General features: G+C 47.6%; 2 protein-coding genes across 2 annotated transcripts in view; one reads left to right on the forward strand and one right to left on the reverse strand.

Annotated features, from left to right (window-relative positions):
• USP30 (ubiquitin specific peptidase 30) overlaps positions 1–7,872 on the reverse strand; it is a 34,690-nt gene extending 26,818 nt beyond the window's left edge. The window contains exons 1-2 of the mRNA XM_054712587.1: positions 7,509–7,872; positions 6,392–6,596 (exon numbers count right to left, since the gene is read on the reverse strand). The gene's annotated coding sequence lies outside the window, so the exon portion shown is untranslated. The remainder of the gene's footprint in view (positions 1–6,391; positions 6,597–7,508) is intronic.
• Positions 1–12,054, forward strand: part of SVOP (SV2 related protein) — a 38,250-nt gene that overhangs the window by 241 nt on the left and 25,955 nt on the right. Inside the window, exons 2-4 of the mRNA XM_008142509.3 lie at positions 7,591–7,751; positions 9,884–9,969; positions 11,194–11,292. Coding sequence (XP_008140731.1) covers positions 7,591–7,751; positions 9,884–9,969; positions 11,194–11,292 — 346 coding nt within the window. The remainder of the gene's footprint in view (positions 1–7,590; positions 7,752–9,883; positions 9,970–11,193; positions 11,293–12,054) is intronic.

Consider the following 12,054-nt stretch of genomic DNA (forward strand, 5'->3'; position numbering starts at 1 on the left):
TTTCCCCTTCAGATCCGTCAGAATCTTATGGGGGAATCTACAGGGTGCTATGCTTCCCCTCTTAATTGCTCTCAGTCCTAAAGGGATTTTGAGGTCTGTGTTTTAAGAAAGCATTTGCCACGGTTGTGAAATGTGGACTGAATGTATGAGGTCCATGCAATGACATGGGGGGTGGGGGGGTCGGGCGGGGGGGGGGGAGTCTTTCCAGACCTTCTCCTGTGCTGTGAAATTCCTAATTTTTCTGCAAGGTTTTCTGGAAGCTGGAAGGGGGCGATGACTGATGTTGGAAACTGGTGTCTGAAAAGCTCAGGTGCCTTCCTAGAGGGGAGGCCAGGGCCAAGCCGGGTTGTGGATGAAGTGTGTGAATGAGAGGGCTGTGCACCCTGGCTGAAACCTCTTGCCTCCTTCTGAATGGGAGGTTTTTGTCACAGCTCGAGTGAGACTCACTGTCAACAGCTTTCCTTGGGAACATCAGCAATGCACGGCTTAGCGGATGGGCATTTTTAAAGCGATACCAAATTTGTTCTGAGACCTTTGGGGAAATACAACCAAGCAAAGGAAAGGACAGGGGCCTTGCAGAGGGGGGCTTAGGGATGTCTCCTACCACAAGCCGTCGGTGATTTCTTAAGCAAATCCCAAGAGTATGAGGTGGGCATTAAAAAGAACACGAAGGGGGACTGTTGTTTTAATTTTCAGAAGCACTAGCCATTTGGATAGTAGCAGTAGACACCATTCGGATTTGTTGGGAAGGATACAATATTGTTGGTGTGTGTGTATTTTCTCGACTTGAACATTTTTTTTTTCTCTCGCTAAGCCACTGAGGAATTCTCCCAAGTGACTTTTAGTGTGACTGACACAGCTCTCTGAGGCTCCGAGTCCTGAAGGATATTGCAATATTTACTTCTCAATCAGTGTAAAATTAATTTTCATTTCCAATGTTTAATTAATTCGAATGTTACTTTTAGGCTTTCATTAATTGATCCACAAATAGCATAGCTTATGTAACACAGCATTCTTTCACAAATGCTGAAGGATGCTCAGTTATCATAGCCAAAGGTCGATGTCTGAATACATAACAGTGCACCTATCTGAGTGCAAATCTGTCAAGGAAAACACCACTTCCATTGAAAATAAGTATCATGTTCAAAGCCAACCTGTTATCCCAAGTTGGAAAAATTAATTTAGAGACTGAAATATGAAATTCGGTCCCCACAATAACAATATGATTCATACCGGAGCTGCTGTTTTACTGGGATAAATTTTCAAATAATGTCAAAGCATGTGAACCTTGCAAGTTACTCAAAGATTCATGTATATTTAATTTACTGGTATGCAAGCAGGACACTATCGTGACAAGTCCTTCCTTAATTAAAAAAAAAAAAGGTAAAACAATAGGAGGCTTTTACTTCTTTAAATTTAAAAAATAATTCATTTTATGTTAATATATAAGATAAAGCACTATATCATCTATATTATAGGGCAAGTTCAAAAATAAGCACAAGATATCATCTATATTATAGGGCAAGATGATATATATATATATCATCTATTAAAGAGACCAAATTGTGTACTGGTTAAGAGCTTTGGCTATTGAGTAAGGGTCTTAGGTTCTGATCCTGACTCTGCCACTTCCTGGTTATGTGACTTTGAGCAAGTGACTTAATCTTTCTGATTCTGAGGTTCCCTGGCCATAAAATGGGGGTCACAACTGTACTTGGTTCTTAGGGTTATTGTGAAGCTAAAGTGAGATACTGTGTGCTACATACCTGACAGACACCAAACATTCAACCCACATTAACTATTATTATTACATCTGAAAGATCATTGGTAAAAGCAGTGTAGACTTCTTATGTTGGACTTCCAAAGATTGTCCTCTGAACACCCCAAATTACATTTGAATGGAGTCAAAATTAGCCCTGAAATGTGTTTACCTCGGTTTATTTAAAACAAATAAAAGGAACAGCCACGTGAATCTGAGTGGGATACAAGTCACGACTGAGATGGACTTAAGCCACACCCTGTGTATGTTATCCACAGATTGCAGGTAGCAGAGTTCCTGAGAGCAACACGGTTTAAAAAATCAGAGTGCCTTCTAGAGGGTTGGCAAGCGTGGGGTTTGTAATAGGCTCGGTCCCACGGGAGGCCAAGTGTTAATGGATAATAAGCCACTAAGTAGTTTACAGGTCAGGGGACGGGGAAAGGGGATGAGGGTGCCTAAGAAAACAGTCCTTCCTTGCACTTGGGGCTCCTTCACATAGCTCCAGGATGGTTCATTTGAGACCACGAACAACCTGTGCTTTTCACCTGCTGTCCACTCAGGCTCCAGACCATGTTCCAGGACGTTCCGGAGGCTGGGATTTTTTATCTAGTTCTGCCTTATTGTGTGCCCTTGTGCAAGTTAGACTTTTTTGGGTCTCTCCTTTCTAGGATGATTTCTTGAAAGCAAGTTTTGCAGACTACATTGATTGATGGATGGTTTGGTTGATTCATTTATTCATTTATTTAATTTACTTGGGCGCCATCCTTGATACAAGAGACTCTACAACTAAATAAGAGAAGCTTCTAACCTAGAGCTGCAATATATAATACAGTAATCACTAGCTCCATGTGGCTATTTAAATTTAAACATAGCCCTAGCCGGTTTGGCTCAGTGGATAGAGCGTCAGCCTGCGGACTGAAGGGTCCCAGGTTCAATTCTGGTCAAGGGCATGTACCTTGGTTGCAGGCTCCTCCCCGGCCTGGGCCCTGGTCAGGGCTCTTGCAGGAGGCAACCAATGGATGTGTTTCTCTGACATCGATGTTTCTCTCTCTTTCCCTCTCTCTTCCACTTTCTCTAAAAATTACTGGAAAAATTATCCTCATATGAGGATTTAAACAAAGTAATAAAAACATTTTAAACAAATTATGTCATTAGTATGTGAAATAACTTTTATAATATAATACATATTATAAATATAATTTATAAATAAAATATGTGAAATTTGAAAAACCAGTCCCTTGGTAGCACTGACCAAGGAGAAATGTTTCACTGTCACCCACTGCAGGCAACAAGTAGGGATAGCACAGGGACCCTCAAGGTTAACCCACCAAAGCCCTTTTCAACCTCAAGTTCAAAGCCACTCAGACCTCATTATTTCCAACACTTGGTAGCTAACTTCACTCTAAGGCAGAGGTTCTCGACCTTCCTAATGCCGCGACCCTTTAATACAGCTCCTCATGTTGTGGTGACCCCCAACCATAAAATTATTTTCGTTGCTACTTCATAACTGTAATTTTGCTACTGTTAATGAATCGTAATGTAAATATCTGATGGTCTTAGGCTCTCGACCCACGGGTTGAGAACCACTGCTGTAGAGAGGTAGTCTGGTAGCTTTCAGTCTGGTAGCTTCATGATCTCAGGGGATAGAAGTCCAGAAACTCAGATGGAAAGAGAAAAGAAAAAAAAAACAAACACAAAACCACTTCCTTGTCTAAAATACCCTAAAAATCAGGTCTCAGACCCTCACTTAAGGCACGAGGTGAATGAATTTCATGACGGTACAAACAAGATCTTGACTGTTGACAGCTAGTTCCTCAAGCTCTTCTCTCCTTTAAACAGCAAAATTATGTAAAATAAATGTTCCCAACTATTTTGGTGAATTATATTGCTATCTATACCCCACAAATGCCAGGGAGTTATGAGCCAGCCTGCTTGGAAGCCCTCATGTATTTAACATATGTCACTGCTATTTTCTTTCATATTTCTTTTTTCTCTCTTGGGAAGTCTTGGCTCGTGTATTCGATACATACTTTTAGAAACCCGACCCATTCAAAATGTGGCCCGGCTTTCTGAGTCTAATTTAATGTCAAAGGTCCCCTGTTATGTCTGCCTTAAAACAAGTGTTCGTAAATAAATAATGTGTGCATAAATACAGCTGCCCTGGCTTCTTGTGTTTTTGCCAGAGGAGGACTGTGAGCAGATTCTAGTTTAAAACTGCAGGGAGCTAAGCCACTTTCTCAAGGTCACATCTCGCGAAGGTCAACGTACTCCAGGTTCAAGGCCGAAAGGTGGCCTGAGTGAAGCCGGGTGGGAGGGAAGCTCATACTGACTCATTGCCTGCCACTGCCCATTCATCAGGCTCAGTGAAACTTCACGGCAGTCCTGCACGCCCGTCATCATTCCTATTTCACAGACGTAACATGCTCAGCAGGTGCTGCCCGATCAGCAAGAGCTCTGTACAGAGTCGCTATTGTTATGTATACTTATTATTATTTTTTTAAATATTTTTTATTGATTTTTTTTACAGAGAGGAAGGGAGGGGGATAGAGAGTTAGAAACATCGATGGGAGAGAAACATCGATCAGCTGCCTCCTGCACACCCCCTACTGGGGATGTGCCCTCAACCAAGGTACATGCCCTTGACCGGAATCGAACCTGGGACCTTTCAGTCCACAGGCCGACGCTCTATCCACTGAGCCAAACTGGTCAGGGCTGTATATGTATTATTAATGTACAGATGCCCAGGTTCAAAAATGCAACCATTACAGAGGGGTCCAAAATAAAAGTAAAGACTATTTCCTTTCCCTCGCAACTCCTCATTTCCATCCAGCCCTCCTCCCCAGAAGCAACCAGTCTTCAGCACTACGCCTCCTTTCAGACACTCTCGGCTGTAGGAGCTTAAATAATCCACAGCAGCACTTCTCAGACATGGCCCTGCACGCGCTGCCTGGGGACCTGGTTAAAATGCAGATGCTGACTTAGTAAGGCCTGGGTCAGGGCTCCAGACTGCAATTCTCATAATCCCCTGGGGCAGTGGTCGCCAACCTTTCAGATCTCAATAACCACCAGTGGACCATGGACCACCGATTGACAACCGCTGCCCTAGGGGACACTGGGCCTCTGGTTGGTGACCACACTCAGGTCTTTTTTTTTTTAAAGAATCCATTCTTTTTTTTTTTTTTTTTTTTCTTTTTTAAGATATATTTTATTGATTTTTTTACAGAGAGGAAGGGAGAGGGATAGAGAGTTAGAAACACCAGTGAGAGAGAAACATCCATCAGCTGCCTCCTGCACACCCCCTACTGGGGATGCGCCTGCAACCAAGGTACATGCCCTTGACTGGAATGGAACCCGGGACCCTTCAGTCCACAGGCCAACGCTCTATCCACTGAGCCAAACCGGTTAGGGCCACACTCAAGTCTTCATGGCAAGGACCTAGATCACAGTATCATATTCTAGCATATTTAATAATGAGCCCAACAGTTTTTTCCTGCTGGCTCTTACAGATCAACTTGTGTGCATGTTTATGTATGTGTGTTTATTGTGATACAATATGCATTACATAAACTTGACCATTTTGGTCATTTTACTAGTAAATGTACAGTTAGTGGCACTAAGTACATTCACATTGTGTAACCATCACCACTGTCCGTTCTCCAGAATTTTTTCATCTTCCCCAGCTGAAACTCTGTACCCATTAAACACTAACTCCCCCACTCCCCCTCCCTCCTGCACCTACTTTCTCTCTCTGTGAATTTGACTCTTTTTGGCCTCCTCATATAAGTGTACAATATTTGTCCTGGTGTGTAGGCTTATTTCCCCTAGTGTAACGTCTTCGAAGTTCATCCATGTTGTAGAACGCGTCAGAATTCCCTGCCTTTTCAGACCCACAATTGTTTTTGTCTTTGGCTATTGTGCTACAGATCAACTTACAAACAGTTTCTAAGACGTTTCCTTAAGTGGCTGTGCCATAATCTCTGTGGTTCCTCCTCTCCCGGTGATTGTTTCTGGGTTTTGTTCGTACTTATCACATTTAGAGAATAATTATCACATGCAAGGCTGCAAACAGCCTGTGAGCTTCCCAGGAGAAGAGCACCCGGGGAGGCTGCCAGTGGGGACGCCGGGAGGGCAGGTGGCGTTGCCAAAGCCTGGCTTCCACACCCACTGTGGGGCCTTGGGCGAGCTCCCAGCCCTTCCGCGCTCCAGCGTCCTCATCCGGAACTTGGGGACAGTGAAAGCGAAGGTGACATAAGATCATCGATGGAAAGTGCACACCCTGGGCCTGACACGCGGCACGCCGAGAATCCCCAGCGGGGCCGTTATGTGGGCGGTGAATCCTCGCCTGCTTGGATCTATCCCAGTGGTCGGCAAACTCATGAGTCAACAGAGCCGAATATCTACAGTACAACGATTGAAATTTCTTTGGAGAGCCACATTTTTAAAACTTAAACTTCTTCTAACGCCACTTCTTCAAAATAGACTCGCCCAGGCCGTGGTATTTTGTGGAAGAGCCACACTCAAGGGGCCCAAGAGCCGCATGTGGCTCGCGAGCCGCGGTTTGCCGACCACGGGTCTATCCCGACAGTGAACTGCCGGCACTGCCATTCTAAGTGGGCGCACAGAGCATGTTACCTGTTGAAAGCTATCACAGGTTGCCTTCCAGAAAGGTTGCAGAGGTTGCTATCAGTCACAGACCGAAGGGAGGACCCCCAGGCGGCCCTTGAGGAGAGGATGCGATCAAAGCCGTAGTTCAGGAAGATTTCCGGGCCACATAGCCATGTCCTTCTCGGATGCTATCCTCAGCGTCGAGGGTGACCCGCGGACCTTTCCTTCGTCCCTGAAGACGAAGTGATAATGTGCATGAATGTTCATGCCCTTCCTTTGCCTAATACGTATCGATGTGTTCGTCTTGTACAGATAGGTACCTAGGGGGGCTGTTTATGTTCTTATTTTGGGGTTGCTTCTGGGGGACAGAGAGTCCCTTCCTGGAACCCATGTCACACCACCCCTGACTCCGTGGGTTGCAGAGTGGAAATGTCTCAGCTACAGGGACCCTGCCCAGATCTTGCCGTACTAATTCCCTGAGAGCAGTGGTCGGCAAACCGCGGCTCGCGAGCCACATGCGGCTCTTGGGCCCCTTGAGTTTTTAGCAAAGGCCAGCTTAGGCGTACCCTAATTAAGTTAATAACAATATACCTACCTATAGAGTTTAAGTTTAAAAAATTGGGCTCTCAAAAGAAATTTCAATCATTGTACTGTTGATATTTGGCTCTGTGGACTCATGAGTTTGCCGACCACCGCCTTAGAGAGATGGGGCCCCCAGCTGGCCAGCTATCCTACTGCTGTAAGAGACATCAGAAGTCTTGCTTTTCATGTGAATTCTTTCAATTAAAAAAAAAAATTGGCGTCCACTTAAAAAAACACACAAACCATGTAGGCAACTTCTTGTGGGCATCATGTAACCTTAGCTGACCACGTGGTTCTCTCTGCTACAGAGAGATGAGTCTAAATTCTGAAACACACAAGCTCCCGAACTATTTAAGTCTAGAATAAAGCTCTCCCCATTCCCATAGCCTACCATGTGACTAGAGCCCCATTGGAGCTGTGCAGTGCCAAACCTGTGCAGCCATATGTGGCAGCCCTGGTGCACGACTTCGGAAGGTGTCAGCCTCTACAGGCCAACTCAATAGAAATGCCACCCTCCTACCCACCCAACTCCCCTGACCGTGAAAAAAAAAAAGCCTTTCACCTGTCTTGGGCACACGAGCTGTGCAGCAAGGCTGTTGAGGGGGAGTTCCAGCCTTCATGACCAGCTTTGCTCTGTCCTCCAGGGTGGTGAAATTTCGTCGCACGGGCGAGAGTGCAAGGTCAGAGGACGACACGGCTTCGGGAGAGCATGAGGTCCAGATCGAAGGGGTCCGCACGGGCCTACAGGCGGTCGAACTAGACGATGGGGCAGCTGTGCCCAAGGAGTTTGCCAATCCCACCGACGGTGAGGGGGCCCTGCCTTTGAGGCATCAGCCCAGGCCACGGTCAGGGGCTCTGAGGTGCCTGGGTTGCCTCCCCAGGTGGCACTCTCAGAGGGATCTCGGGAAGAGGCAAGTAGGAGGGCCCCGAGGACACAGGGGTGATACTGAAAGTGTGAGCTGAACCTACATGGCTTACTTCAGCAGGAAGGGCTACATCACAATCCCTGCCACCAGCATCATTGCATAGCACTTAGCTGAGGACAGCACAACAATGATGATGATGATGGTGATGATGATGGTGGTGGCTATGATGATGATGGTGATGATGATGGTGATGGTGATGGTGATGATGGTGGTGATAGTGTATTGATGATGTGATGGTGGTGATGATGGTGGTGGTGGTGGTGATGATGGTGGTGATGATGATGGTGGTGGTGGTGATGATGGTGGTGATAGTCTATTGATGATGTGATGATGGTGGTGGTGATGGTGGTGATGATGATGATGGTGATAGTGTATTGATGATTTGGTGATGATGATGGTGATGATTATGATAGTGGTGATGAAAGTGGTGATGATGAAGGTGGTGATGGTGATAATAATAATGATGATGGTGGTGGAGATGATGATGAAGGTGGTGGTGGTGATGGTGTCGGTGGTGATAATAATAGTGATGATGGTGGTGGTGGTGATGATGAAGGTGGTGATGATGATAATAATAGTGATGACGGTGGTGGTGATGATGAAGGTGGTGGTGGTGATGGTGTCGGTGGTGATGGTGATGATGATAATAGTGATGGGAACAGCTGACATTAGCTGAGGATTTACTCTGTGCCAGGCACTGTTGGAGGCACGTTATTCGAATTACCCGTGTAATCTGCACAACATTTCTAATTAAAACTATTACGATCATCTTCCCCTTCTTTGCAGAAGAGGCAACTGAGGCACAGAAGGGTTAAGTATCTTGCCATCGTCACACAGCTAGAAATTAGCCCCTGCTGGATTTACACCCCGATGATCTGACCTGGGAATCCACTCCTACCCAGGACCTTGGGCTGCCTCTGAGCAGAGCTGGGCAAACCCAGAGACCTGAGGTGGCGCTGTGGGATCTGGTCTCCCCTCATCACCAAACATCCCACGCATTCCTGAGAGGCCCCAGATTCCCAACAGGAGAGAGGATGAATGGCTTCGCCCCAAGGCCTGTTTGTTGGCAGAGCTAAGGAGGCCAGGACTGGGGATGGGGGGAGGCAGTGGTTAGGAGCAGAGGCTGGTCTGAGCTCAACTCCCAGATCTACCGTGTGCCAGCTGAGTGACATGGGAACGCCCACTTCCTCCTCTGTACAGGAGGCTAAGACCGGGACCTTAGCCAATAGTTGTGACAGGGACTAAAGGAGAGAATGCACGCCAAGCTCCTCGCGCAGCGCCTGGCACATGGTGAACACCCTTCTGTCATCATTACTCTTCATATTGTTGATGATGTCATAGGACTCGCGCTGCTGTCTCCTCAATATTTTTGCTGGAAAAAAAACCCAGAACCTGCTGGAGTGATAAACATCAGCTCACACTTCTGGAGAACGTTATGGCTGACGTTAGGGGCCCATGATTGAAATTCCCCAAAATTGGCAGCAGGGACGGTTGAGAGCCTGAGAGGCAGCCCACAGAAGGGCCACCAGCAGGATCCTTTAATATTTTTATTGTTCCATTAAATTAAAAACTTTAAAAAATACTTCATTAATTTTTAGAAAGAGAGGAAAGGAAAGGAGAGAGAGAGAGGAAGGGAGGGAGGGAGAAAGAGAGAGAGAGAGAGAGAGAGAGAGCGCTTCAGGGCCAGGGATCGAACCTGCAACCCAGGTACTTGCCCTTGACCGGGAATGGAACCCGCGACCCTTCGGTGCTCGGGCCGACGCTCTAACCACGGAGCCACACTGGCCAGGGCAGTTTTCCCTTCTGTAAACAACGTTGCCGTGGGTTTTGTAGCAAGGTATCTTTTCACACTTGCCGTAATGTTTTCCGAAGATAAATCCTAGAAGCGGCATGTGCTGCGTTTAAGGAGCTTGGCTGTGGACACCCCTCTCCCCGCCCCCGGATACCCCCATACTAGGACAACTGCAAGATGCCCTGACTCCGTCCTCCCCTCCCCCTTTCTCCTTTCCAGATACTTTCATGGTGGAAGATGCGGTGGAAGCCATTGGGTTTGGGAAATTCCAATGGAAGCTGTCCGTTCTCACCGGCTTGGCTTGGGCAAGTATTTCTGGGGCAGGGACCTCCCTTTCAGCCTCCGAGAAACCCTTCCTGATGCCGCTCCCCTGGGTTTCCATGATCGACGAGGCAGGACCCAGCTCTTTCCGCATAGAGCCTTGGCGTGAATCAGTCAGGGTTCTGATGAGTGACCCTGGTGGTCACAAAGGTCAGCGCTTGGGGGGAGCTGGGGAGGAGTGGGAGCTCCTGGCTCATTAAGTGGCTCTCAGTCCTCGGGGGCTCAGGGCTACGAGGAGATGGTGATGCCATCTGCGGAGCTCACCCTAGAAAAACACGCCCAGATGAGGGTGAGCCCTTCGCTTCCTGAGGCTCGAGGTCTCTTGTTAAAATCCCCGCATCTACCTGTTGCAAATAACGCATCTCGACCACGGATACAACCGAAGTAGATTTTGGGGAATCGTGCAAGAGGGCGACCTAATTAAATATTTCCCAAAATAGATGTTTCATTTCCCCACTAATGTGAAAGGCCACCTGCCTCGCCCATCACCTTCCCACGGCCACCTGGGTCTGCTTCCGGACTCTCATTTCTGCCCCCTCGTCCCATAAAGGATGTTTAATGACTGGGGCTTCCTAGTATGTTTGATTATATTATAAGGTCAGACTAGAGAATTCTATATGAACAATGACCTTTAAACCAAAGACAAACTAGTCTTTCATTGAACTAAAGAGAAAAGATTCTTGTCTCTCTCTGTAAAAAAAAAAAAAAAGTTTTTCTCAGATTTTTGAAATGTGATGTTTTCCCGCTTCATTCAGGGAATGCCTGTATTTTTTTAAATACGGAAAAACACACACAAAAAAAAGAATGCAGAATGGCTAGTTGTCAATTCCTGTATCACCACACCGCTTTAACTACTAGAGATTGTGATGTGTTTGATGTGTGGTAGGGAGCTCAGCAGGCAATGAAAGAGGGGTTCTTGCACACTCTCTCGGGGGTCCTTGAGTGAGGGGTCAGCCGTCCAGGCTCTCACGGGGGCGGGGGGTTCCTGAGCCAGGGGTCAGCTCTCCAGGCTCTCATGGGGACTGAGTGGGGGGGTCCCTGAGTGAGGTGTCAACCGTCCAGGCTCTCACGGGGGGGTGGGTCCCTGAGCCCGGGGTCAGCTCTCCACGCTCTCATGGGGACAGAGTGGGGAGGGGGGCTGAGTGAGGGGTCAGCCGCCCGGACACCAGGCAGCGTCCTGGCTCATGACACCTGCTTGCTCCCTGCAGATGGCCGACGCCATGGAAATGATGATCCTGAGCATCCTCGCGCCCCAGCTGCACTGCGAGTGGCGGCTGCCCAGCTGGCAGGTGGCCTTGCTGACCTCGGTAGGCAGCAGTGGCTCTCCCGCTGGGTACAGTTCCGGTCCACTGGGGTGATCTGTGGGGGGCCCCGCCCTCTGCTGCTGCCAGCCGCTCAGCAGAAAAAAAAATCAAATTCTCTGCATGGAAACACCGTGACCTCAGCTCCCTTTACTCCCCGGTCGGTGGGCAGCCACCTCTACTGCACCAGGGGCCCAAGTCCCTGGGGTCCCCAGACATCAATTGCTGGGAAGGTGCAAGCTACTTGGGTATCTATCCCTTAGACCTTATACACCTCACTCATCCAGAAAGGATGTGCCAATACCTCCCACAGGAGGGTGATTGAGGGTTTTATTTTTTAAATAAGTTTTTGATTTTAGAGAGAAAGATAGACACATCGATGAGAGAGAAACATCAATATCGATTGGCTGCCTCCTGCACACCCCCTGCTGGGAATCGAGCCCAAAACCCAGGCATGTGCCCTGACCGGGAATTGAACCGTGACCTCCTGGTTCATAGGTCGATGCTCAATCACTGAGCCATGCCGGCCAGGCCTGAGCAGGTTTCTTAACCCTTCTGAGCCTCAGGCTCCCCTTCTATAAAATGGATAGGATGAGTCCAGCCTCATTAGCTCTGTTCAAGGATTAATAATGTAACAGTGACTTTGCCCGAGCACAGTCGGTGCTCCATGAATGCTTTCTCTTCTAAAGGGTTACAGCTCCCACCCCAACCTCCTGTCTCCTGTTTTCGTACTCTCCAAACTCTGCCTTGCAACCTTGGATATTTTCT

This window comes from Eptesicus fuscus, chromosome 23, assembly GCF_027574615.1.
Source record: "Eptesicus fuscus isolate TK198812 chromosome 23, DD_ASM_mEF_20220401, whole genome shotgun sequence".
In the NCBI taxonomy this organism is placed as follows: Eukaryota; Metazoa; Chordata; class Mammalia; order Chiroptera; family Vespertilionidae; genus Eptesicus; species Eptesicus fuscus.